Genomic DNA, 27777 nt, shown 5'->3' with positions numbered 1-27777 from the left:
GTGCATAATAGGGTGTGACCTTGACAGTGATTGGTTCCTCTTCCTCTCCTGCCAAGCCACCTGCTCCTTTTTGGCTTTCAAAAGGGCCTGTTCTCCGTTAATAAATGAGTTGTCTACCTGCTTGACTTGACTTCCCACTGAGTCTGATTGTCTCCCAGGCTGAGGGAGGCTGGGGAATCGGTGAGCGCCACACTTACCTTTCCTTGGACCTCATCTGTCTTTTCTTCGTGGGACTGGGACGGACAAAGACCCAACATCTGGCGCCCAACGTGGGGCACGAAAGGCAAATATACCTGCCGAGGCTAAGCAGTCTCTCAGGGTAAGTGAAACCGTTAGTATGGGTAATGGTATCTCACAGAAGAAGGAGGAGGAGGCAACATTAGGCCTAGAAGGAGTACAGGAGGACTTGGGAAGTGAGAAGGAAAAGGAACGGGTCAAATTGGACTGAGAACACACTGAAACATGCACAGTGGAAGTCAAAACGAGGGTGAAAATGACTCCATCTGACTCAGGTGCTCCTGACGGTCCTAGGTCCCTTCCCTATTCCCCCGATTGGAGGGGAGGTAGGGCACCCTATGAGACCTGGGAGAGGGACTTTCAAGACTCAGACCCCTACCAACCTTCAATGGAGGGGCCGAGGCCTGGGAAGTAACCTACTCGGAGACCTACCCTGGAAGGGAAGGGCCTCCTGAGAGCCTGGACTCTAGGCCACAGGATTCACTTCCGCAAGTGTATCTGGTCAATCTGGCAGCAGGGGCTAACAGGCCCTTGGAATGGTATCCATGGGAAGTTAAGGATCTTAAAGAGCTCCGCAAGGCGGTGGCAGAGGATGGCCTGAACTCTCCCTGGGCCCAGACCCTGTTCCAGGACATTGCTTATCACCCATGTGTCCTAAAGGACTGGCTGGATGTGGCCAAAGCCGTCCTTTCTAGTTCTCAGTTTATTAAATGGTGTGCTTTCTTTAAGGAGGAATGCAGAGTGCAGGCAGGGAATAACCAGCATTCTCAACCCTGGATACCTATTACTTATGCCATGTTAGCAGGGACAGGGGGAAGGGTACTCCACTGGCGTCCAACAGGCTACCATACCTGGCCCGTACCATGACCAGGTGAGGCAGGCAGGACTTGCCCCGTGGTACAAACTGGATGATGGGCCCACTGAGTCCCCCATAGCAGCAGTGAGACAAAAACTGGGTGAGCCTCTACCTGATTTTATAGACCAACAGAGCGTTCACCGTAAGCTGCCAGCAGGAGACCTCCGAGATCAGTTTGTAAAGCTGCTGGTTTGGGAAGGGATGAATGCAGACCACCACATGGCCTGCGGGGGATTGAGAGAGAGTTCCCTGAGCAGATGGGTGGTGGCCTCGCAGGATGTGGGAACGCAACAGCACCAGTCCCAATCATTAGCTTTAGCCTTACAGGCTCAGACATCTGCAATAACTGAGGCTATTACTCAGGCACTGGCAGCCCAGGGCCGAGGAACCCTAAGACCATCAGGGAGAGGGACTTGTTTTGAATGCGGGCAGGAGGGGCACTTTAAGAGGGAGTGTTCACAACAATCCCCCACCAACCAGCCCAGGGGGTCTATAGGGCCCCCTACACCCTGCCCCAAGTGCAGGAAGGGATACCATTGGAAAAAGGATTGTGGATCCAAGTTTGATTTAGATGGGAAGTCTTTAAACTTGGGGAGGGGCATCCTCCAGCCCCGTTAACTCAAGGAAGAACCCCCTCTGCTGTGAGGCCCAGGCAGCCTTGTGGCAGGGCAACCCAGGCCCATTGGACCGTCCCCCTGGTGGAAGGAGTCCACCCTAAAATGAGTATTCTCATAGGCGGAAAGAGGTTTCACTGCTTAATTGACATGGGGGGCAGATCGAACCATTCTTAGGGAGTAGGAACTACCTTTGGACTGGAAGCTTGCACCCGGGCCCCCGATATTGGCGGTAGGGGGCAACTCCCAGTCCAAAGATATGGTTGCCATAATGAAATGTACTAGCTCAATCGGAAAACATGGAAAGATACGCCCTTTAGTGGCAAAAGAAAACCTCACTGCCTATTTACAAGGGCATGACATGCTAAGACAAATGGACGCTGTGGTCACAACAGACCATCCTGGATGGAAAAGAAGTACAAAGGCTTAAACAGGATCTAGAGGGAGTTAAGGAAAAGGATTTTTTTAACTTTCATAATTACAGAGAAGAGCATAGGGGACCCGCTCAGGTGTACCCCCAATCCTAAAGGCCACTGTCCCCTGAGTACCTCCCATTAGGTGGAAGCCAAGAAGCCCAATCTGGGCAGAGCAGTGGCCATTGACCAAACCTAAACTTGTAGCTCTCCACCTTCTGGTGGAGGAACAGATAAACCTTGGGCACACACACCCTTCTATGAGTCCTTGGAACACACCTGTATTGTTACTCAAAAAGCCTCCGGGGCCTGGCTTATACTCCAAGACCTACGTAAGGTAAATGAAAGGATGGAGCTAGTAGGAACGCCCCTAAGAGGCATGCCCTGGACTCCCGCTATACCTTCAGAATATACCTTGGTTGTGATTGATAGTAAAGATTGTTTTTTTTTCTATCCCCCTACATCCAGATGACTGGGAGAAGTTTGCTTTCTCCATACCTTCTCTGAATTTTTCCCAGCCTGATGGAGGTTTGAATGGACAATGCTGCGACAGGGAATGGCCAATAGCCCGGCCTTTTGCCAACAATACTTGGCCACACTTTTAGGGACTGTGCTGGGTTCAGATACCTCCCTTGCCTATGCCTCCATGGATGATATATATCTGGGGCACCAAGACTCGAGCTGCCTGGAGGGCCTTCTGGCCCAAGTTCTCACCATATTAAAAAAGGGGATTTTTACCATAGCCCTTTATAAAATTCAAAACATAGCTCCTTTTAAGGTGCTTGGGACCCACCTTACCTTGACTCAGGCCAGCCCCCTTTAGCCTTTGGTGGATATTCCAGCCTCTCTAACCTTAATCCAACTTCAGAGTCTTTTAGGGGAAATCAATTGGCTGGTGCCATGGGTTTCTCCCTAAAGATAGTCTTGTGCCCTTATTTGCCCTGCTAAAAGACAGGACGCCCCAAGAAGTTATTACAATTACAGACAGCCATTGGGCAATATTTTTGCAGTTCCAAAAAGCCCTGGATGAAGTTTCCCTAAAGGGGTATTCTATTTTTGAGCCCATTTCCCTTTGGTTGTTTGCAGGTGTCACATTAATTTCAGCAGTTTTAACTCAAAGTGGGGAGCCATTAGAGTGGGTTCACACTCCCCTGGGGGGCACACCTTGGGTGTACTCTCAAGCAGACCAACTTGCAGATGCTATTGTTAAGGGACGGACCCAATCCCAAAGGCATTATGGCCTTGACCCTCCTGGGCCTCCATTGTGAGGTCCCCATCTTCCCACAGCCCAGCTCTGGTGCTTCAGATCTTGCTCTTCCCCATGGCTGTGGCAGCCAATTTTAAAGACTCAAGTGTGTGTGCTTGTGTGTGGGCACAGCAGTATTAGAAACTGAATTTAGGGCCTCTAGCTCTTGCTTGGCTCTTTTTTCCCCCCTCTTTCTAGGCTGGTGCTCTATCGCACCCCATTGTTTTTCCTTTTCGGATGGCAGACATTGAGTGGCTCACTCGAGCCAATGCTCATCTTGCTCTCTCCTTGGAGGGGTTTCTAGGCCAAATTGACTGCCATTATGGGCCATTCAAATGGACTGTCATGTTATGGCGACTTCCCCTCAAAATGCCATCTCTATTTTCTCCTACGCCTATTCCTGGGGCCCTCCATGTTTTTACAGATGAGGTAAAGCAGGCTCTGCCTATGCAGCCTTTGAGGAGCAACAAAAGACCTCGAGCTAACAAAGATTTCAACCTTGTCAAGGGTCAGCACGATGTAAAGAAATGCTGGCCATAATTATGGCCCTTCAGGACATTCAAAAACCCTTTAATTTGTATTCTGATAGCCTATATATGATTAACTTGCTCCCTCATATTCCCCAGGCACATATTAAGCTGGATGAAAACCCTATTTCTCCTTTTATGGTTACCCTTAAGGGCCTATTAGAAGGGTGGGGAGCCCCTATTCATATTCAACATTTGAGAGGGCATTCAAAACTTCCTGGGTTTTTATCCCTAGGCAATAATTGGGCAGACCAGTTAGTTACTGGCCCACAAGCATTAATGAACATTACAAGAAGCTACCTGTTTGCATGATTTAACCCACATTAATCGGAGAGGTCCTTAGCATAGATATCCTCAGATTCCTGTAAACGACCTCAAAAGGATAGTACATACCTGTAAAACATGGCAGCCCTTCTTAAGAGTACACTGTTACAACCACCAGGGGTAAATCCCAGAGGCCTTAAACCTAACATCCTCTGGCAAACGGATGTTACTCATTTCTTAGCCTTTGGTAAGTTTAAATATATCTTTGTTTCTATAGATACCTACTCAGGGGCATGCTGGGCCATAGCACATACAGGAGAAAGAATTAAGCATTCACAAGCACTTTTTCTTCAATGCTTTGCCACCTTGGGTCTACCAGCACAAGATAAAACCAATAATGGACCCTGTTTTGTTAGTAAAGCAATGTCAGATTTTTTTTGACAAATGGCATAATAATCATACTAAAGGAATTCCCTATAATCCCCAAGGCCAAGCAATTATGGAAAGAAATCACCAGTGTCTTAAAACAAAGAATGGGAGTTAGCCCCCATATATAGTTACAGATAACTTTGTTTACCATTAACATTTTAAATTTTTCAAAAGGGGCAACTGAATCCAGATTTCAGAAGCACTGGGGACAACTAAACCCTAAGCCCCAAGTAAAAGTCAGGTGGAAGGACCCCCTGACACTACAATGGAGAGGACCTGACCCCCTAGTTACCATGGACATAGGATTTGGATGCGTTTTCCCCATAGGGGAGTCTGCTCCCATTTGGATCCCTGCCAGGAACCTTAAGTTTTTACCCATCTCCTCTATTCAGGAGGATACCCAAGGATAAGCTAACCAACAAGGAAAGAAAAATGGCTATGGTGGCTGAGGCTTGTGTTTAAAAGAGAAAAGCCAGAAAGATAACTACTAACCATCCCTAAGGGCAACCAGCCCTTGAGAAGCTCTGGTGTTCTCTAACAATTGCAGATGGTGATATTCCAGCCCTTGGCTATCCTGACCCTCCCAGTCCCAGGAATGGCCCTACAGAATCTGCATCAACCTCAATGGGTACCTGGGCAGTGATCAGAGCTGGCAATGTAGAAATCATCAATAGCACCACAAGAGAAGCTGTACCTTCAACCTGGTGGCCTGACCTTCATTTTGATCACCACCCTATGTCATTATGTATGGACTGTTTAATATTTCTGTAGAAGCTAATTATTTTAATGTTACCTGCTTTAATTGTTCTTTTGCTAATTGTTTGTATAGTGCATTATTGAATTCATACTTATTGTTCCACAAGCACCTTTTGTTATGCTTCCAGTTTAGATCTTTTGCAACCCCACAGGCAAATAGCTGGATTAGAACAAGCCCCACCTCTGGACTCTGAAGTGGCAAAGACTGCTATCCCATCCTTGACTAATGTTAAAGGACTGGTAATGCCATTTCCTGGCCTGGTAATGCTTTTGCTGATGGTTTTTCTATGCCTTCCTTACATTATACGTGCACGGCAAAACTTTTATGAGCTTAGCCAGCTAGTTACATAAGATCAAGCTCCAAGTGAATGAATTTCCCTCAAGAGGAATCACAGCCAGAGACAGGTAAGAGGGGGTGTCAGTCTGACCAACCTAAGACAGGGCCTTCAGCCTCGCTCTGAAGAAGTTCCCGATGACGGGTAAGGCAGACAAGGCGACCCACCCAACCTAACACAGGTGGGTTCGCTTCTTTAAACAAAGATGGGGGAGATGATATTGGGAGCTATTGGGAGCTGACAGTAAAGCTCAAAGGTCATCTTGACCCTTGTGCTCACTTAAAGGCACATACAAAGAACTGGCTTACTTAAAAGACACTAGGTACCCAGGATTGCTTTGCTATGTCTGCAGTTTGTTTTAAATTTTCCTTGTTTTTCTGGACTATAGTAGAACGGCCTGAGTGTGGGGGCCCACGAGGATGCACCATACCGCATGTGTGGAACTCCCAGTACCCAGGCTGCTCCCATGTTCTGAAGAGGACGACCTTACTAGATACTGACTTTTATATATGCCCAGGAATTAATTGAGCTGCTTTGGACATTTCTAACTGTGGTGGGACTGATGTTTATTACTGTGCTAGGTGGGGATGTGAGGTAACTGGAACGGGCTCTTGGATCATGCACAAGGACCCTCCCTATCCTTGTCTGGTGAATCTCGCCTCCCAGACTTGCCTCGAACCCCCTGTGTGGCCAATGCTATCCTTATCAATGTAATCCTGTTAAAACAACCTTTACAGAGGAGGGAAAAGGATAACTAACTGGGAGTTGGATCTGCCATTAAAACAAAAAAGGGGGAATCTGCAGAGCACATGGGCAGCAAAGATGGCGCTGAGAGGGAGTTGAGTGGGCAGAGCCCGATTTACTGTAGAGCACATGGGCAGCAGAGATGGCGCTGAGAGAGAGTAGAGTGGGCAGAGCCCAATTTGCCTCACCTTCAGTGCATAACCAGCCCCTGGAAGCTTAGGCACATGATAGGGTGTGACCTTGACAGTGATTGGTTCCTTTTCCTCCCCTGCCATGCCACCCCCTCCTTTTTGGCTTTAAAAAGGGCTGCTCTCTGTTAATAAATTTTCTTCCTGCTTGAGTTGACTCCTTGCTGCATCTGATTGTCTCCCAGGCTGAGGGAGGCTGGGGAACGGGCAAGTGCCGCACTTACCTTCGGACAGACAAGAGCTGAGAAGTTCCATGACAGTTCGTGGCCTTGGATAGGCAGCTGATGGCGCCCATGGAATGGGCTCTCTGGCAGCAGCAGTAGGTGGTGTGAACTGTTCTTGGAGTGAACCTGATATCACCAATGCATGAGAGCCAGAGCACTTGCCCCTCCCAACCATGACTGTCAAATATTGTACAATCAGAAGACTTGTAACACTGGCCCCAGATGTGAATTGTCTGTCTTCCTGGACCCTGTCTCCTATGACTCAGAAGCCTGTGTCACTGCTCCAGCGGTTACCTGAACCCTCCAGATGAGGGTTATTATAGAATGGGCTCCTGTCATATCTCTTCCCTTTGGCTTTGCACTGATGGCTTCATGGCTTGTGCATATGGCATCCTTTCATTGGTTGAGCAGGTAAACAGCATTATGGGAAGAAAAAGTGAGCGAGAAATCAGCCTTATGGCTAGAAGCATTTGAGCAGGAGCCTGAGGCACTATGGGAACAAGAATGGCCATAGTGGGACATGTGTTATCTATCATTTTTTTGAGGAGGGGTTCTGGTCCTGGGGCCTGAACTCTGGGTCTGGGCGCTGTCCCTTAGCTCTTCAGCTCAAGGCTAGCATTCTACCACTTGAGCCACAGCGCCACATCCGGCTTTTTTCCTTTTCTAATGTCCTGCTTAGGAATCAAACCCAGGGCCTCATGCATACAAGGCAAGTGCTCTACCACTGAGCCACCTTCCCAGCCCCTTATCTGCCATTTTTTTAGCCCTACATACTTAACCATTTCCCTTTCTCTCATCTACTGTAAGATCACATCCCCCTAGTCCCACTCTACCTGCACCTCAGATCCTAGAAGAATTTCAGAAGTTTCTCATCTATCCATGGTTTGTGTCCAGGTAGATTAGGAAGGACCCCATCATTATTTAAACAAAAGATATTAATTTGTTTCATCCTATAATCTGTGAAATCCAATAAAATTTGCATTTAACTCTTTTATAATATATAGGCCTATAAACAAGTATAGTTTTTATAAATTGTTATTACAAAGAAAAACAGATTAGGATTGCTTTTCTTCCTGTGCACAGGGAGTATTTTATTTTTACTTGATTTATTTATTTAGCTTTTGTTGGTCATGGGGCCTGAACTCTGGGCCTGAGCAAGATCCCTCAGCTCTTCAGCTCAAGGCTCTACTACTTGAGCTACAGCACCATTTCTGGTCTTTTCTGCTTATGTGGTACTGAGGAATCAAACTCAGGGCCACATGTATGTGAGGCAAGCACTTTACCACTGAGCCACCTTCCCAGCCCTAGGAGTATTTTATTAGAAAAAAAATCTTTTTGCTGGTTGATTGGAGATAAGAGTTTCACAGATTTTTCTTCCTGGACTGGCTTTGAATCCCCACCCTCAAATCTCCTGGGGGCTGAGATTATAGGGTTGAGCACTAGCATCCACCTTGGTTTGGAGTATCTAGACAATTGGTTCTGTATCCTCCAACATACAAGGGACTTGCAATCATCTTCTACCTACATACACCTTCATACCATTGACTGACTTATACCATTGACTTCCTGAATTGCAGAGTGACCATGGGAATTCTCTTCATAATCTGTTGAATCAATTCATACATATATATATAATATATATATATACATGTATAGATATATGCGCACACATACACATGTATATGTATATATTAATAAACTGATGTATCTATTCATCTATTTTACCTATTCTGCTCTGCTTCTGTGGAACACTATTGACTATATTGTAAACAAATTTGCAAGTAAGTTGCAAAAATGGATGAATACATTTATATGATGAAATACAACAAACCATTATATTTTTTTTCTATTTGGAATGGACTGGATGGAGATTTGGAGGTACAATATTTTTTTTTTCACTTAAAAATCACCCAATCAGGTTCTGGTGGCTCCTGCCTATAATCCTAGCTACTCAGGAGGCTGAGAACTGAGGATCATGATTCTAAGCCTGCCCAGGCAGGAAAGTCTGTGAGACTCTTATCTCCAATAAACCACCAAAAAATTGGAAGTGGCAATGTGGCTCAAGTGGTAGAACGCTAGCCTTGGGCTGAATTCCTGAGGGACAGCGCCCAGGCTCAAAGTTCAAGCCCCCCCCCAAAAAAAAAGAGTCTCATGGACTTTCCTGCCCAGGCTGGCTTTGAAATATGTTCCTTAGATCTCAGCCTCCTGAATAGCTAGGATTATAGACATGACCCACCAGTGCCCAGCTTTTGATGGAGATTTTGTTTCAAGTCGTCATCTATGTGTATTTGTCCTGGACCATGTTGTGAACATGTCCCCTCTTTGTTTCTCTTTTTTTTTTTTTTGGTGTGAAGTCAGGCTTCAGGAAAATTTCCAAAAAGGGAAAAGAACTCCTATGTAGCCAGCTATTCCTTTGTGTACATGGCTCTTCTGCTCTCTCCCATCTTTCTCTCTGCCTGAATCCTCTTAGCATGCTGTGTCTTAGCACAAAAATAGTTATGATCAAGACACTATATTCTCTCTCTCTCTCTCAGTCGTGGGGCCTGGGCGCTGTCCCTCAGCTCTTCAGCTCAAGGTTAGCGTTCTACACTTGAGCCACAGCGCCACTTCTGGCTTTTTTTGCTTATGTGGTGCATGCGAGGCAAGCGCTCTACCACTGAGCCACCTTCCCAGCCCCTATATTTTCTTTTCACTTGTTATTGTTGTGTGTGTGTGTGTGTGTGTGTGCGCGCGTGTGTATGTGTGTGTGTGTGTGCGCGCGCGCACTACTACTTGGTCTTGAACTCAGGTCCTCAGGCTCTCACTTAGCTTTTTCACTCAAATCTGGCACTCTATCACTTGAACCACACCTCCACTTCCAGCTTTTACTAGTTAGTTTGGAGATAAGATTCTTTGGATTTGTCTTGCAGGGCCAGCTTCAAGCAGCAATCCTTATATCTCAGCTTCCTGAATAGCTAGGATTACAAGCATGAGTCACTAGTTCTTGGTAGGACATTCTACTTTTTCTCTTGATGCTGGAGTCTGGGTGAGGATTCAGGCCCTAATATAGGACAGTGATTCATAGTCATCCTCACTGTGCTACCTTCCCAGGTGGGTCTTTGTAGTAAGATGAGTTCTCTAAATCCTACCAAATGAGCTGTGCTCTTTCCAGATTACAGCAAAGCTAAGTGACCAACCCTTCCCATAGTTTGTGATGGTTGATATCAGCAAAATTCCTGCCTTATTTTGTTTAAAACTGTAGTCATCTCTGTACTAGGTGGCACTCTAAGTCCAGATTTACAACTAGTTTGTATCAGACAGCTATATAAAAAAGAAGCTTGGGCTGGGCATGGCTTAAGCAGGACCCTGAAATCAAACCGCAGACATACAACCAATATTTGTGGTGGAAACATGCACAATCCTTTCTTTGCTTTTCTTTTCTTCTCTTCTTCTTTTTGTTTTCTTTGTAGGTGGGTGTGTATGCGTGTGCACATGCACCTGTACCGGGGCTTGAACTCAGGACCTCTCACTCTCGCTTAGCTTTTTCCCTCAAGGCCAGTGCTCTAACACTTGAGCCACGTCTCCACCTCTGGCTTTTTGCTCATTAACTGGGGGAACAAGGGTTAGAGATTTTCCTGCCCAGGCTGGTTTTTCCACATTATCATTGTTATTAAATCCCCTCCCCACACTCTGCAATACTAGCATATTGGAACTCTTGCTCCTGTCTAAACATAACTCCACTCCTTGATCCATATCTACCACTAAGCCATATTCCCAGCCCATTGTTGAATTATTATATGTTCTTCATATTGGTTCTCTGTCAGATGAATAGCTGGCAAAGGTTTACTTCCATTCTGTAGGCTGTTTCTTCTCTCTGTGAATTATTTCCTTTGCTCTGTAGAACTTTATGTTTAATACTAGTTTTCAGTTCTTGCCTTTATTTGCTGAGTCATATGAGTCAATTCCAGGTTCTCTTTGCCTGTGCCAACATTTTGCAGAATTTTCCCAACACTTCCTTGTACTGAGGTCTTTGATTCCTTTTCAGCTGTTGTACAGGGAGAGAAACAGGGATCTAGTTTCAACTATCCAGTTCTCCAGCATCACTGGTTGAAGAGGTGATTCCATTCTTTTTACAGCTGAATAGCATTCCATGGTATATGTACACCATTTCCTTTTTCCATTTATCAATTGATGGACACTTAAAGGTTGATTTCAGTTTTTTGACTATATTGTGAATAGTGCTGAAATAAACATGGGAATACAGATGTCTTTCACATGCTGATTTGATTTCCCTAGGATAAATCCTCCATAGTGGCATTGCTAGATCATTTATAGTTCTATTTTTAAATTTTAGAGGAACGACTATATTGTTTTCCATAATGGGTATAATAATTCACATTCATAAGAGTGTACAAGTGTTTCCCCAAGCCATCACATACACTTCTCCTTCCTTCCTTCCTTTCTGCCTTCCTTCCTTCTTTCCTTCCTTCCTTCCTTCCTTTCTGCCTTCCTTCCTTCTTTCCTTCTGGCCTTTCTGCCTTCCTGTCTTCCTTCTTTCTTGTGCCAGTCCTGGGGCTTGAACTCAGGGCCTGGGAACTGATTTTTGTTCAAGGCTAGCAATATACCACTTGAGCCACCACATCACTTCTGGCTTTTGGTTGGTTAAGTGGAGGTAACAGTCTCAGACTTTCTTGTCTGGGCTGGCTTCGAACCATAATCCTCAAATCTTAGCCTCCTCAGTATTTACAAGTCAAGGTGTGAGCAACCAGGGCCTAACTACTTGTTTTCTTTGTTCTTTTTTTTTATTTTTTTTTGGGGGGGGTTTGTGGTGAGGCCTGAACTCTGGGCCTGGGTGCTATCACTCAGCTCTTCAGCTCAAGGCTAGCGCTCTACCACTTGAGCCATAGCACCACTTCTTGCTTTTATATTTTCTGCTCATGTGGTGCTGAGGAATCAAACCCAGGGCTTCATGCATGCAAGGCAAGCGCTCTACCACTGAGCCACCTTCTCAGCCCTCTTTGTTCTTTTTGAGAATCACCTTTCTTAATGTGATGAGGTATATCTCATTGTGATTTTGGTTTGCATTTTACTGATGATCAGTGATATTGAGCGTTTTTCACATATCTACTGTCCATATCTTCTTTTCAGAAATGTTGATTTTGGTATATTACCCTACTTTTTAATCCAGTTATTATAATTATTTGTTATTGAGTTTGTTAGAGTTCTTACATATTTCAGATATTAATCCCTTGTCAGATACATAGTTTGCTAATGTTTTCTCCCATTCTGTAGACTCTGTCCTTACTTTGTTGCTTATTTCTTTGTAGAGAAGAGACTTTTAGGTTTAGTGTAACCCCATTTGTCTGGTTTTGCTTTGGTCTCCTGTGCTTTTGGGGTTTTGTGTATACTAACATCCTAAAGAATTTTCCCTATGTATTTGTCTGGGAAAACGTTTCTGCCCAAACCATCTCAAACTGAGATTCTTCAGCTCTTAGCCTCTTGAGTCTCTTTCTGTAGCCTAGACTGCCCATCAACTTGTTACCCTCTTGCTTTCTACCTGAGTGCTGGCATTAAAAGCACACACCATCATACTTATTTTGTGTTCATTTTTGTAAATGATGAGGGATTAGGAACTATTTTATCCGGATGCATTGTATCATAAACTGACATGTTTAATTGAATCACCTTTGCACAATCACTTAAAGATAATTTAAAAAATTAAAAGAAAAAGAGAAAAAGGGTCTCCTTTCATAACTTTGAATGTGAACATAATTATTTTCTTTTTTCAGGTTAAGAAAATTTCTGGATTTCCTAAATTTATACACACAGTATTTAAGAAATTTTTTCCATGAAGTAGATACATTTTAACTTGTGTATAGTTATTTACTTCTAGTAAGTTGTATTATAAAAAATAACGGAGGTAACTTTATGTAGAATTTCTGTGAATTGCCTTAAAAGTGTTACCATAGAGCTCAATGGAATTATGGATTCCAGTCTAGGAGTCATTCTACCATGTTCTACCAATATATGTTGATGACCTGCACAGTGTCTCTTTAAAGAGTTAAAAACAGTCCTCACTATATGCTCAGGATATAGCATACAGATATCCAGAGAATTGAGCAACATTAGGGCAAATTACTGTGAGGTCATTAATGGACCACAGTCCCTTGCTTCAGGCCCACTTCCAATGTTTCCAGTCCTGATTGCCCCCTTCTGCCTTTCAGAGACCTATGGCACCCACTTAGATGTCTCTCCTGGCTGGTGGGGATTCTGCCTTTGAGATTCTGCTGGTCCAGGCCTTCTTTTTCTTTGACAGAGCTGTCCTCTGCAAGAGCCCACCTTCCCAGCTCCTGAGAGTCCTTGCCCTGGACAGCATGGCCTCCCTTTCCTTCACCCAGCCTCCCTCCCTGTCCACTCTTCTCAGGGCATACATGAAGATGTGCCTCATGTTTCCAAAGTCTCTCCCTGTTGTTCCCATTTCAGTTGTCTTCTTTGACATCCAAACTACAGTCTAGTGAGGGGCTGTATTGCTCCTGGGGCCTGGTGTGTGAGAGGGGTCAATAACTGGCCTCCTACCTCAAGAAAGGAGTCTTTGACCAATACATATGAACATACTACTTTGGTTCTTCGACAGTTATGATTCTAATGTTTTAGCTTAAAATTTTATTTGCTCAATTGAGTCTAGAACCTTTCTCCCTGAAGATATACAACACTCAGAGTGACAAGTAATTTGTAAGGACTTAAAACAATGTGAAGGGCCAGCCCTGTGTGAGAGCAGGGCACTGGGTCTCTGTGCACAAATCCAGAGAGAACCTCACTTGAGGCCTAAGCTTACACACAGAACTGGACAAAACCGGGGAGCAGTGGCCGCTGGGCCTGTACTGTCAGCTCCAGTGTCATGGCTCTGAGCGACTCACCTTAGCAGAACTCTGCAGATCATCTGATTTCTAAGATCTCCTATGACAAAGTGGAGGATTATCCTTTCAGGTGATTACTTGCAAGGTATTCCTCACAGCCTGAGCCACCCAGAGCCTGCAGGAACTCGACAGTGATGGAGACTGAACTATGTCACGAGGAGAACGCAGGAGAACGTTATGGATATTCTTGTCACCCAACAACACTGCCAAAGCATCGTGGATTCAGCAGAGCAGGGTTCTGGCAATGACCCTCTGGCTGGGCTGGGGAGCAGCCTAGCTGAACCCAGGCTTGGCTTCTGGAGGCCCAGTCCTGGGAGGTTCCTGGCAGGGGCTGCATTGATTGTTACTCCTCCTAGTGGGTGTGGTCCCAGCGCTAAATCCAGGCTTTCCGGATTGGCAGAGGTGTTGGACGGGGCGGCGCCAAGAGGCACGGGGCGGGCCGAAGACTGACTTGGGCAAAGCTGAGCTTTCTTCCTCAGTTGGCCTCAAGTGCTGCTGGAAGCCAGTCGGGGCGAAGTCAGTCTGCTCAGTTCACAGCACCAGCACCATGCCTATGACACTGGGTTACTGGGACATCCGAGGGGTGAGCGAGGGGTCCCCGTGGAGAGGGGTGCAGGGGCGCTGGTTGGGAACACGCTGAGTAATTGGGGACTGCTTCTGGAACAGTAGTTGCTGGATGGAATCTGCTGTTCTGCCCTCCCCCCTCCCCGTGTGTGTGTGTGTGTGTGTGTGTGTGTGTGTGTGTGTATGTGTGTGTGTGTGTGTGTGAGAGAGAGAGAGAGAGAGAAGACATTAGGCATAAACAAGTTTCTGAGCACCCCTCCTCCCTCCCAGTGTCTGACTTGTGTCACCTCCCATCTCTCCCAGCTGGCCCATGCCATCCGCCTGCTTCTAGAATACACAGACACAAGCTATGAGGAGAAGAAATACTCGATGGGAGATGGTAAAGACACTTCGTGGGCAGAATCCTGACCCCTCCTGCGCTGCCCATTGGAGCCCTGACACCTATACTGTGGTCACCTGTTGCTCAGCTCTGCAGGTCTCCTCCACTCGCATGCAGCACCTGCCTGTTCAGGAAACCCTTGGAGGACCCAGTGTTATTTTTCAAGGCAGGGGCTGGGAGTGGAGGGTTGTCTGTAATTCCGTTTGGTTTCCTGAAGTGCTGACTTAAATTTTTTGTGAGCCTGGTTTTGTAAATCTCTCATTGCATTCTTTGTCCTTGTAGCCTTGGAAGGTGGGACACAGCTGGTCAGAGTGCAGATCCCTTGCCTCAGGGGGTCCTGGGGAAGGAGGGCTGGACTCAGGGAGGTTTGTTTTCACTTGATCTTGTCTACCACAGCTCCTGACTATGACAAAAGCCAGTGGCTGAGTGAGAAGTTCAAGCTGGGCCTGGACTTCCCCAATGTAGGTGCAGGGGAAGGGGTGGTCTGGGGAAATGAGAGTGACCTTCTTGCATCTCTTTTTCTAGCTTGTAGGTTTTAGGATCAGTTATTCCAGACTGTTTGTGTTTTTCTCTGTGATGCTCCATGTCCCAGCCCTTGCCGAGTATTCATGTAGGGCTCAGCATGGCCAGGCACACTGTGTCTGTCCTAACCCAGGGAAGGGCTGCTGGGTCCTGGGGCCCCTTGTAACCTTCCCTGCTTGTACATCCAGCTGCCCTATTTGATTGATGGAGCTCACAAGATCACCCAGAGCAATGCCATCCTGCGTTACATTGCCCGCAAGCACAACCTGTGTGAGTGGGGCTGGTGGCTGGGTGGGTGTGTAGGGGCGGAAAGTGGTCATCCCTTGGACTTGTTTGGGGTGGTGTGGAGAGGATGCAACTGAGTTGTGTGGCTGCAGGTGGGGAGACAGAGGAGGAGAAGATTCGTGTGGACATTTTGGAGAACCAGGTTTGGGACACTCGCGTACAACTAGGCACGATTTGCTACAGCCCTGATTTTGTGAGTTTTTCCTTAACCTGAATGAATTATGGTTGGGTTAGGGTTTTAGACCCTCAGATTCTCATCTGCTCTGGTTCTGTTTGCCATCTGAACTCTCTGAACTCATTGTGCAAGTACTGTTCCTAACTACCAAATAGAGTAAATCTCAAATCTAACAGCACATCAGATGCAACTTACAATTAATTTCCACTAACTCTTAGGATTCAGCTCAGCTTCTCCAGGGGAAAATTCAGTATCTGGACAGTAAAGTTTGTGTTCAGAATTCCTCAGCTGAAATCACTGATTTCTGCACTGAAAACTAACTACATCACTGATCCTGGAATACATATCTTTAAAGTAGGAAGAAGAAGAGGACAATTGAGTGGGAAGGGCACTCTCCCCTGGGAACTGTGTCCCAGTTGTTTTCCCAGAGTGCCAGTCCCCTTAACACCCACAAGGATGAGCTGGCTTTCTGGAAAGTCTACATGGATGAAGCGCCTCTCATCCTTCCCCTTCCTTCCTGCTCCTCAAATTCACTTTCCTTTTGTTTTGTTTTTTAATGTTACAGAAGTCTGTGCCTTCTCACTGACCTTCCACTATGTAGAACATCCTGCTTTTATTTCCCTGAGTGTTTTCCATTGTTTGCATCCTTGAGTCTGCCTGAGTTCATAGCTTGATGGTTCCCACAGCAGTTTTGGGCCTCAACCATAGGAAGTGTCTTGTACATCAGTGGTGACAGATGGGGGACAGTGTTGGATTCCTCTCGGGCTTCTCATCACCCCTGAAATATGGGCTCTGTCACCTATTTATTTAAAAAATGGTGATGCATTCAATAGAAGCTTGAACCCTGGAATAGCCCCAGTTACATGGGAGGTAGCTGTCCACTCCTTCCTAGGCTGGGGTCTTCTCAATCCAGCTGAGAGCAAGCTCTGCTGGGGGCAGCTAGGGCTTGCATCTGAAGGTGCACTTACTGCTGTTTTCTGCCTCAGGAGAAGCTGAAGCCTGAGTACTTGGAGGGCATTCCTGACAAAATGAAGCTCTTCTCCCAGTTCCTGGGGAAGCGGCCATGGTTTGCAGGGGACAAGGTAAAGGGAAGAGTCATGCTGAAGAGAACTTGTTTTTCCTCTTGGTTGTGAAATTTCAGTCCATTCATTCTCAGCTTTCTGCAGATCACCTTTGTGGATTTCCTGGCTTACGATATTCTTGACCAGCACAGAATGTTTGAACCCAAGTGCCTGGATGCGTTCCCCAACCTGAAGGACTTCATGTCCCGCTTTGAGGTGACACCCTCCAATCCTCCTTCCTCATAGATGAATTTCTTCCCTTCTCCCTTTCTATGATGCCTCCATAGTCCTGGAGCTGAGTGAAGAATAACTAGGGTTTACTGCTCACTGGCTTTCTGCCAGCCCCTGTGCTTGGCGATTTGCATCAACTGAGCTAAATTTACCATGATAACATTCCTGCAGGGTGGTTAGATCAATCCATCCCATTGGACAGATTAGGAACCTGAGAATGTTCAATGTCCCAGTGCCAGGGAGGCTGTGCTGGGTTGTGAGCCTCTGGTTTAGCCTAAAGGCAGCCATCAGTGGCTGTCTGCTTTGTAGGGGAAGGAAAATCCCCAGAGCTTGTGCAGCTTGAGTTTCCACCCTGTAGAGAAGGAGGAGGAGTCAGCAGAGTGTGAGCAGGTGTCACTGAGAGAGTGAGATGAGTTGGGACTGATAGGAAGTACCAAGACACAGACAATATTCACACCTGCTCTGTAGGAAGCTTTGCTTGGTTAGATCCCTGGCTAAGGAAGAACTGAGACCCCAGCACTATGGTTAGTGTTGGACTGAGTAGATATGCCAGGCCTCTGTTGCAGGAATTTATCTTCACTTGTTCAATGTTCATCTTTCACCTTCTATTCCTTAGTATCTCAAGTATGAAACAGGTTGAATTCTCACTCAGTGTCCCTCATAGTCTCTGCCTATCTTCTCTGAATAAGGCTCATTGCTTGGCTCCATGGGACTTAAATGATGTCTCCCCATCGAGGGCTGAGATAGCAGAATGCAGTGGACATTCTAGATGGTGAGGTATGCATGGTGCTACCTAGACATTGAGGAGCCCAGCCTGGGCCTCACCTCACAGCTAGTCATGGGCCTCCCAGAATCCACTTGTTTGACACCCATAAAGCCTTCTTTGTTAGAGATTTGAGTGTTGGAGGTGTCAGTGCAACTGCTGGAATCTGTTCTCTTTTTCTCCTCCCCACGAAGTGACATGCTTTCCCTAGCCAGGTTTTATCAGCTTTGGTTCTGGTCTAAAAGATGTGGCCTTGGAGATTGTGCAATGCTGTGGGTCTGTAGTGGGTTGGGATGGAAGACACCAGACATCTTCACACTGAAATCAGCCAGCTCTGCCCAGATTTGCCTTGTTGGGTTTTTCTCTTTCTCTGTCTCTCTCTCTCTCTCTCTCTCTTTCTTTTTCTTTCTTTTCTTTCATCCCTTACTTCATTCTTTCCTTCCTTCCCTCTTATTCCCTCTCTTTCTACTTTCTTGTGTTATCTTGTCTTTCTCCTGGAAATGTCAGAGTTTTGGCAGTGTGCTTTCATTGAGGCATACCTCTAGTCTTTTTTGGTGCATGATTTTTTTCATGTGATTGTTTTTTTATATTTGTTCTGGTGATAGGGCTTGAACTCAGGGCCTGGGTACTGTCCCTGAGAATATTTTGCTCAAGGCTGGTATTCTACCACTTGAGCTCTACCTCTCCACTTCCAGCTTTTTGCTGGTTAGTTGGAGATAAGAGTCTCATGGACTTTTCTGTCTTGGCTGGCTTTGATCCTCAACCTTCAGATCTCAGTCTCCTGAGTAGCTAGCAGTACAAGCATGAACTACTGGTGCCTGGTCTGTGCTGGTTACTTCTGAGCCAGGGTCTTGCTTCATGCTGGGTGTTGCTTCTAGAGCACAATCGTCCTGGATTTCACTGTCCAGTGTATCTTTGATGAGAGACATGTGTGACCATGCCTAACTCCTACTGAAATAGGTCCTGTAGACTTTTCTGTTTGAGTTGGCCTGGAATCACAATTCTCCCAATATCATCCTCTCAAAGCAAAGTAGCTAGGATCATGGGTGAGTCACTGGCACCTGGCTAGTCCTTTGATCATTGAGTCCTTTTATTTGGGCACTGAAAATATGGTACATAGTATACTTAAGGATTCGCTTAGTCATTTCCACTACAGGGCCACAGAAAGTATGGGTTCAGGTGCCTGCTTTCAAAGTTAGTGCTTTCTGCTACAGAAGAATGATAAGCATGTATCTGTCCTTTTTTTCTGGCTCACTTTTCATGGAGTCCCCTTGCAGTCAGGATTTGCTGTGTTACAGAGTAAGACCTGGGATCTCTTTCTGCAGACACTGTCAGGTCTTGGCCTCTCTGTTCTGCTAGATCTCTCCTCTGTGCTAACTGAGATAAGGAGGGGCTTCTCTGTGAAAGAAGAGCATGTCTGTACAGACAACACAGGATAGGGCTTTGAGCGGGGAGTTTGGGGCCAATTCCCAGTCAGCATAGAGTGACAGGCTGATTCCAGCCCTGGGAGGGTTTTGTTTTTGTTTTTTTGTCTATATTGTAATGTGTACTTTATATAAAGAATCTTACATAGTGAGCAGAATTTTCTTCAGTATAAGGAACTGAAGAGCTTCCTTCTCATGGCTAGGGGGAATCCATAGACTAGAACGTGCCCTGGCCTTTGACCCCCCCCCCCAAGAACAGAGTGTTCTTAAAGGAAGGATACTTGGTCCATTGGACAGAAGATCTGATCTGCTTTCTCCTTCTTACTCACAGGGCTTGAACAAGATCTCCACCTACATGAAGACCAGCCGCTTTCTCTCTAGACCTGTGTTTGCAAAGATGGCCCTGTGGAACCCCAAATAGGACGCACAGCTGTCCTTACTGGCTCTGGGACCTTGGAGACAGATCCAGACCAGACCTGTAACCTGAGACAGTTTTGTCATCCTTTCCCTGAAAAACCTAAGCAATTCCATTGTACTTAAGACCCCATCTCAGTTCTGCGATTTAACTCCTGGCCCACTTTAGCCCCAATGCTAGGAATTTATGACAGAAAGCCAGGCACAATTCTTGGAGCCATAGATGGCGTTTGCTTAAGGCAGGTGTTAGCCCCCAAGTGACTTTGCCCCTGAGTGACCATGAGCTAAGAGTTTCAGTTAAAACATATAATGTTCCCACCAACTGGTTCTTCAGAGCCCAGAGCAAAACATGCTATGCATACTGTTGGTCCAGGTGTGACTCATAACCATTTGTGGTCAAGCTGTGGACCAAGGATATTTTTTGTAAAGGTCAACCAATCACATTTGCCCACCTTAGCTTGTTTGAAATGTTAACCAATCATGTAATTTCTCATGTAAAAGTTCCTTAAAGTTGTTTGTTCAATACTATAAAAACTGCGCTGATTCTATGCTCAGGGCCTCTTAGCGTCACCAGTTGCTGGGTGTGCGGAGGACCAAGCTGGAGCTTGCAATAAACGACTCTTTGCTGTTTGCACTGATCGTGGTCTCTGGTGGTCTGTGAGGGGGCATCTGAAAACGGGGTACTTCATCCCTTTGTATTGCCTTTTTTTTTCTATTACTTCTACCAGTGCTTTTCATAGAGTTGAAGTCTCAGCTCCTCATTTCTTCAGTAGAATCCTCCCACTCTCCTTGTCCCTGACCTGAAACAGGGTGCCTCTGTTCTGCTTGGAGGAGCTTGAATGACTCCAATCCCCAGCAATGCCTGAAAGCCCAGCTTTGCCTGCTGTGCAGACCCTATTCCCCACTATGGGGCTGCCAGTCCGTGTGACCCCTGATAAAGCTGTACTTGCTCTGTTCTGTGTCTTGTGTTTTTTTTGTGTGTGAGAGGGTCCAGGGGCTTGAACTCAGGGCCTGGGAGCTGCCCTGAGCTTTTGTGCTTAAGAGCTTCATCACTGGAGCCTCATCTCTACTTCTGGCTTTTTGGGATTCATTGGAGATAAGAGTCTCAGGGACTTTCCTGCCCAGGCTGGCTTTGAACAGGGATCTCAGCCAGATCTGAGCCTCCTGAGTAGCTAGCTTTATAGGCAGGAGCCTGTCTTGTTAAGACTGACTCAGGGCTGACTGTATTAATGGTGTTGGGGTTCTTTGTTCTGTTGTCTATAGCTGGACTGGCTGATGGGGTTGGGACTCTGGGTGATTCAAGGAGATGTGAGCTAGGAGGCAGGGTCAGCATCTTGGTTTGGTATGTGGAAACCAAAGACAAAAGAGATGACATTGTTGCAGAAGGGCCAGCAGGAAATCAAAACATCCTGCTTCTGCCCCTCCCTAATCCCATTTGTCCCTCAGATTTCCATAGCCTTCCCCTGACCCTAGGAGGAAGAGAATTTGCAGAAAGGACCTTATTGGGAATTAAAAAAAAATCCAGCCTGGAGTTGGTAGCTCACACCTGTAATCCTCTCTACTCAGGTGGCTGATATCTGAGGATCAAGGTTCAAAACCAGCCAGTACAGAAAAATTCAGGAGACCTTTACCTCCAATAAACTACTCTGAAAAATCTGCAAGTGGCACTGTGGCTTAAGTGGTAGAGCACTAGCCTTGAGCACAGGCTCAGAGAGAGTGCCAAGGCCTCAAGTTCAAGCTCAGAACTGGGGAGAAAAATCCAGTCAGAATGTTATGAGACTCCACCAATAGAAAGACCACTTTTCAAATGTTTCATTATATAAAGGGGCAACCAATCAGGGCATAGCTCAAGGTATAAAAACCCCTAGATTAAGTCAGGTGCTGGTTGCTCACACCTATAATCCTAGCTACTCAGGAGGCTGACCTGTGAGGATCATGGTTCAAAGTCAGCCCAGGCAGGAAAGTCCATGAGACTGTTTTCTTTTTCTTTTTTGCCAGTCATGGGGCCTGAACTCTGGGTCTGGGCGCTGTCCCTCAGCTCTTCAGCTCAAGGCTAGCGCTCTACCACTGGAGCCACAGCGCCACTTCCGGCTTTTTCTGTTTACGTGGTGCTGAGGAATCGAACCCAGGGCCTCATGCTTGCAAAGCATGCACTCTACCACTGAGCTACGTTCCCAGCCCCTCCATGAGAGACTCTTATCTCTAATTAGCCACAAGAAAACTGGAGGTAGCGCTGTGGCTCAAGATGTAGAGCACTAGCCTTGAGCTAAAGAGCTTAGGGACAGTGCCTTGGTGGCCCCCAGGCCTAGAGTTCAAGCCCCACAACTAACAAAAACAAACAACAATAACATAAAAAACCCTTAGATTGAACCACTTAAAGACAGCAGCATAGACACTTCTGAATGTCTTGAATGAAGTCTGATGTCTTGAAATTGGTCCCTAATACAACAGTGTTCAGAACTAAAGGCTCTGGAAAATGATGGGATCATAAAGACTCTGAGCTCATCAATGGATTAATCTATTGTGAATTAATAACCTCATAGACTATTAGAAGATTATGGAAACTTTGAGAGGTAGGGTCTAGTCAGATGAAGTACATCATGCAGGAATGGGTGGGAGACTGAAGAATCTATTTCATTCTAGCCCCTTCCCTTCACTCTTTGCTTCTGGGCATCATGAAATGAGCAGCTTTCTCCATCACCCATTCCCTGCCATAATATTCTGCCTCTCTCCACAGGCCTAGAAATAACAGAGCCAAGTAATCATGAACTGAAGCCATGATCCAAAATAAATATTTTCTTTACATCGATTTTTTTCTCAGACATGTTGTCAAGCAGGCCTACTAAGAGGGACAGATATTTGACCCCACATAGGTACTTTAGATCGAAGACATCTGGGGCAAAGGACCAGTTGTCTGGAAATCAAGAAAGGACATAAATCACCTTTCTTGTTCTTGTCTAGGCTGGGAGGTTTCAAGTTCTGGTACATGTGTTCAGATCAGATGGGAAAGCAGAAGGCAAACCCACCCACCCCAGGATAGGAGGGGTCCAACCAACCCAAACTCATATCTAATCCAAAAGGCCTTCAACAGTGAGTGATCACTGCTTAACAAATCAAACCAAACAAACATCCCTCAAGAGGGAGGGCCCTAAGGGCCAAATATCTAGTGGGAAACAGAATCCTCTGACTTTTTCTTAATGGGTAACAAGGAAGTCCCCACCCCACTCTAGGATCCTGCGCATTCTTCCTACTTACTTTCATGGTTGATTTCACCTTCAAGTAAACTTACTCTTTTTACCTTAAACTCTATCCTGCCTTTTCATTCTTAAAAGGGCAGAGAAATGAAGCTGAAGTGCCTCTAGACCACTTCAGTAGCACACTGTGAGGTGCACCTGGTGGCTTCTGGGTGCTGTGGAGAATAGCCTGGGTCTTACCTCATAACTAATTCTGGGTACCTGGAACCCACTTGTTTGATACCCACAATACCACAATTGATTTGGGAGTTGGAAGTATCAGTGCCAACAGCTCAGCCTGGAATCTGTTTTCCTTTCCACTTCCTGTCAAGGAATGTGCTTTCTCAGATAGCTGCCATCTGCTGTGGTTCTGGTGCAGGCTGAATGGCACTGGGGATTGTGCAAGAGCTGCCTTGACTATGGGAGGAAAGGCCGGAGGGTGAGCCAAATGCTGCAGCCCGAGGCCTGCAGGGCTTGGGTACAAGCGAGCCTTTAGAAATTATCTTGTCACTTCCTCTTCTGGTAGAAGCTCAACAACATATGTGACTGTCCAGCCTGGTCCCTGTATCAGCTCTGGAGATGAGGTCAGGTAGGACACAATGAGATTGAGCTCAGTGTTACAGAGAAATTAGGACTTTTCACATCTCAAGAATCCTGCCTTTCTTTGTGGGTGTTCTTGAGGTTCCCTTTCTTTCAAAATTTACTGAGTCACTGGGAAAGATCTGGGCCCTTTATTAATATGGAACTGGCATAATCTAGATTTCTTTCTCATTAGAAGTCCTTTATCTGTGCAGACACAAGCAAGTGAGTTTCTGTGCAGACAGACATGCATATATATATATATATATATATATATATATATATATACTATCATATCTTATATGTGATATATGTAATATATATAATGTTACCATATATGTGTGTAAGAGCACGTACATGCACCAGAACAGAGTCTTAAACTCAAGGCCTCATACTCTTGCTTAGCTTTTCCCATTCAAGGCATTCACTCTACTCCTTGAGCCACACCTCTACTTCCAACATTTGGCTGGTCAATTATGGTCTCAGATTTGTCTGTCGAGGGCTGGCTTCAAACCTTGATCCTCAGATCTCAATCTTCTGACAGGTGTGAACACAAGTGTCTAGTTTGAGTAGGTGTGTGTGTGTGTGTTAAAATTTGCCAGAAAACCATGCAGACATCCAGGTACAAAGAAAAAGAAAGGTTTATTGCCAGTAAATAGGCCTCAAGACCCCTTTTCACAAGAGAGAAGTGGCTGCTATTGTCTGAGGTGACCTATATAAACTAGGAGGTTTAGGAGGGGCTAGAAGGGGCTAAAAGGTGGAGAGCCTGGTGTGGACATGAGGACCAGGGACTTCATCATGATGGATTCGCATTGATGGCTGCTGCCTAAGTAGTGGATAGGGGGCCCTGTAGCTGCCCACCTGAAGGTCACTCTAAGAGGCTCTTGTTACCTTATATGGTGGTAGCTGCCCCAGAGGAGTGCCATCTCGAGGTAAAGGGGGTTGGAGGCTGATTATTTACTGCCTTTACTACACTACATGGGTCTGGTGTTGCCTAGCAAAGGAGCATGATAAGCTGTGGAAAGGGGAAGAAGCGTGCTAAGGTATGGGAAGGGAGCTCATTGGGCTGTGTGTGTGAACTTGGGAGCTTTAACTAAGTTTGTGCAGTGTCCCTGAGCTCTTTTTCTCAAGGCTAGTGCTCCACCACTTAATCCATAACTCTACTTATGGCTTTTTGGTGGTTAATTGGAGATAAGAGTCTCTGGTTTGTCTGCATAGGCTGGCTTCAAAGCCTGATGCTCAGATTTCAGCCTTCTGAGTAACTAGGAGTATAGGTGCCAGGCTTGAGTGGATATTTTTGAATCTTCTTCCTGAGATCTCTTACCAGAGATCTCTAAGATATCTCTTCCCAGGGCTGGGGAGCTAAGCAGACTGGGTTGTGGCCTGGTACTGGACTCCTTTGGAAATATTATTAGAGTCTCGATGTGCTATTGTTAGAATGAGGTTTAGTCTGCAGTCCAGGTACCCTTATATTCTGTCCCCACTGGCAGGGTCTGAAAATGTTCTACAGCTACCAAATACAGCTGTTTTCTCCCAGGATTTGTTTTTTCCAATTGTGGTCACATGGGGGTATCTAGTGGCATCTTGAAAGAGCACCAGATGGGCGTGAGGAGCCAAGATTTGGTATCCTGCCCAGAGCCCTGGCAAGAAGCCAGACTCACTGCACACCTGACCAATCTAATACTTGCTCCTACTTTTTATTTCTTCCTCATACTCGTATCCTTATCAGCCCTCTCCCCCTCCACCTCCATGCCCTCTGACCATATTTCTCAATCATGACATGAAAAGGTTCCGTTTCTACATAAAATCTCCATCCTGACTTTGCTAGGTCTCTCCTAGGGGACGTTTCTCTGGGAGCTCAGCCCCTCTGTCCCAGCCTGGTCCCAAAGACTGTGCTGCCCAGTGTGTGTGGTCCTGTCCTGGATGAGGTCTCTGCCAGGTTCTGTCTGATCCCCAGTGAAGCAGAGCCCCATTTGCTTTGCTTTTTGTTCTCTCACTTCTGGTTTCTGCCCTTACCAGATCCTACTGTGACCTCCAAGGGATTCTGTTGAAGGGATTTTCCATTTCCTGGTTCACACCAGACCTTGCTCAGAGCAAGCAGTCCCTGGAGGTGCTTTCTGGGCTTGGAATCTCATTCACTTCAGCAGGACTGAGGACTTTCAAGTTGAACAGGATAGTAGTCTCAGTGTGCAGAGATGCAGTGTAGTGAGTCCCCAGCAGAGAGTTAGTTTAGCATCCTTCTTGCCGACTCTATGGTATGGCTATAGGTCTCCAGGTGTTTTCTTTCTGTGTGTGTGTGTGTGTGTGTGTGTGTGTGTGTGCTACTTCTAGGGCTTGAACCCAGGGCCTGGACTGTGTCCCTGACCTTTTTGGCTTAAGGCTAAGGCTCAACCACTCAAATCTCAGTGCCACTTTTGGCTTTGTTTAATTGGAGATAAGAGTCTCTGGGATGACTTTTCTTTCCAGGCTGGCTTTAAATTGCGATCCTAAGCTCTCAGCCTCCTGAGTAGCTAGGATTGTAGGTATGAACCACCAATGCCTGACTTATACTTCTTTTTCACTCCTTTTCTCTATCAGACTCTCCCACTTTAGTTCAGCCTCCTCCTCTCTTCTTCTTACTAATCTGAATGCTGAATCCAAGCACAGAGACCTTTGCTGTGATTTTCTTTAGAAGCCCAACGAGCTTGTGTTTCCCAGCACTACTGTCATCTCTGTATAAGACACAATGCAAAGATATGCACACAATATCACCATCAGCCTCAGCCTCACGTCACGGCTAATCATGGGTCACCAAGAGTTCATTTATTTGATACCAGTAAAAACTACGTTACTAGAGATTTGGAAATTTGAGGCAATAGTCTAATGTGTTTATTAGCCTGGAATCAATTTCTTCTCCCCTCCCCTTGCAAACAATGTGTTTTCTCAGCAAGGTCTCATCAGCTCTGGTTCTGGTCCAGGTACATAGCCTTGGGCATTGTACCAAAGCTACCTTGAGCATGGGGAGGAAAAGTGGGGGAGAGTAGAGAACACAGCACTCTGGGCCACTGGGCCTGGCTCATTGTGTACAGATAGTGGTGGACCTCCCTTGAACCCGTTGGAATTATCTGTGTACTCTGTATCCTGGAAAGTACTCCTCCAACAGAACTTTTGAAAGGCTATGGTCTGGTTGATGTGTCAGGGTTGTGGATGAGGTAGGTTGGATTGCAGTGAGATTGGACTCGGTTATCAGGTGGAGAAATTTGGACTTTCTTCTCTCATGAGAAGCCTGCCCAAACTTTCTCTGTAGGTCTTGTTCTTGGTGTCCCTTCTCATCTAGGATTTGCCAAGTCATGGGGTGGAACCTGGGCAAGAAAGAGCATGTCTGTGCACACAGGAGGTGACAAAGTCTCACTAGCTGTGTGGAAGTCTTTTAACCTCATTGGACCTCAATGAGAAGTCTCCTAAGTGGTGCTGGCAGGATGGCTCTTGCAGAACAGCTGAGTGGAACCGTTGAAAATGCAATGTCATGTTGTTAGCATTGCCTGCCAGCTCATTATGAGTAGAAGCCAGGGGCTACAAGCCTCAGCTGGGCCACACCCTGAGACAACAATGAAGGGTCCTTCTATACCCTTTGTGACAAGCCTCTCTCATATCAAGATTGGGCAAGTAATGAAGGGCAAAGAGGATTGAATGCAGAAGCTATAGCTTCTCACAACACCCCACTCCTCACCAGGCAGCCTCTGTCCAGTGACCAGACCATTTGGGGAGGGCCATAGGGAAAAGCAGTGAAATCCCACCACTTAGACACCTTACCCTTTTAGATAAAGCACCAGCCCTTGCCAGCTTCCATACCATCAATCCATATTTGAGCCGCCCATTTCATCCCCTGAGGATTAATCCCACTTAGCTAATAAATCACTCTTTGCTATTTGCCTAGTTTTGTGTCTCCTTTGCTGTACCTGGGGCAGCTAGAGCATAGTGTCTAGTGCGTGGCCTTCCTAGAGTTGGAGGGCTAAGCAGCCTGGGTTGCTGCCAGTGTTTGATCTCTGTGAAAATGCTACTCTTCCAGGGAAGCTGCCTGGGTCAGTGGGCAGCATATCTGAGCCCTGGTTGCCCCTACTCACAGGGTCTGAAGATCTCTGTCTACTGAAGACCAGCTGCTTCCTCCCAAGACCTATGTTTTCATAGATGGCCCAGTGGTCCAACAAGTAGAACTCTGCAATGCTCAGATGCAAAGGCAGGAGCCATCAGAGCTTGGGCTCTCACTGGTCTCTCTGGAGTGCTGCCCAGGTCTTCCTTCTGCTTCTTCTTTCTACTTCCATCTTTTCTGCAAAGCCTTGTATTTCTCTTTCTTCTATCCACCCCTCTTTCAGGCAAACTTTGCTAAGCAAACTCTTTTATATTATTTCAGCCTCCTCCTCCCTTCTTCCTCTTCATCT

The 27777-nt window shown here is 46.1% G+C and overlaps 2 protein-coding genes across 2 annotated transcripts in view; both read left to right on the top strand.

Annotated features, from left to right (window-relative positions):
• LOC105997419 (glutathione S-transferase Mu 1-like) overlaps positions 1 to 6854 on the top strand; it is a 13751-nt gene extending 6897 nt beyond the window's left edge. The window contains exon 8 of the mRNA XM_013031843.1: positions 6795 to 6854. Coding sequence (XP_012887297.1) covers positions 6795 to 6854 — 60 coding nt within the window. The remainder of the gene's footprint in view (positions 1 to 6794) is intronic.
• Positions 6855 to 14191: 7337 nt separating this feature from the next.
• Positions 14192 to 19744, top strand: LOC105997442 (glutathione S-transferase Mu 2). Its single transcript, XM_013031862.1, has 8 exons — positions 14192 to 14312; positions 14597 to 14672; positions 15069 to 15133; positions 15383 to 15464; positions 15572 to 15672; positions 16641 to 16736; positions 16821 to 16931; positions 19465 to 19744. The coding sequence occupies exons 1-8, from the start codon at positions 14277 to 14279 to the stop codon at positions 19552 to 19554; spliced, it is 657 nt and encodes a 218-aa protein (XP_012887316.1). The 5' UTR covers positions 14192 to 14276; the 3' UTR covers positions 19555 to 19744.
• The last annotated feature ends 8033 nt before the right edge of the window (positions 19745 to 27777 follow it).

Source organism: Dipodomys ordii, unplaced genomic scaffold, assembly GCF_000151885.1.
Source record: "Dipodomys ordii isolate 6190 unplaced genomic scaffold, Dord_2.0 Scaffold146, whole genome shotgun sequence".
Lineage (NCBI taxonomy): Eukaryota > Metazoa > Chordata > Mammalia > Rodentia > Heteromyidae > Dipodomys > Dipodomys ordii.
The sequence above is the reverse complement of the archived record's forward strand: the minus strand, read 5'-3'. Positions and strand labels throughout refer to the sequence as shown.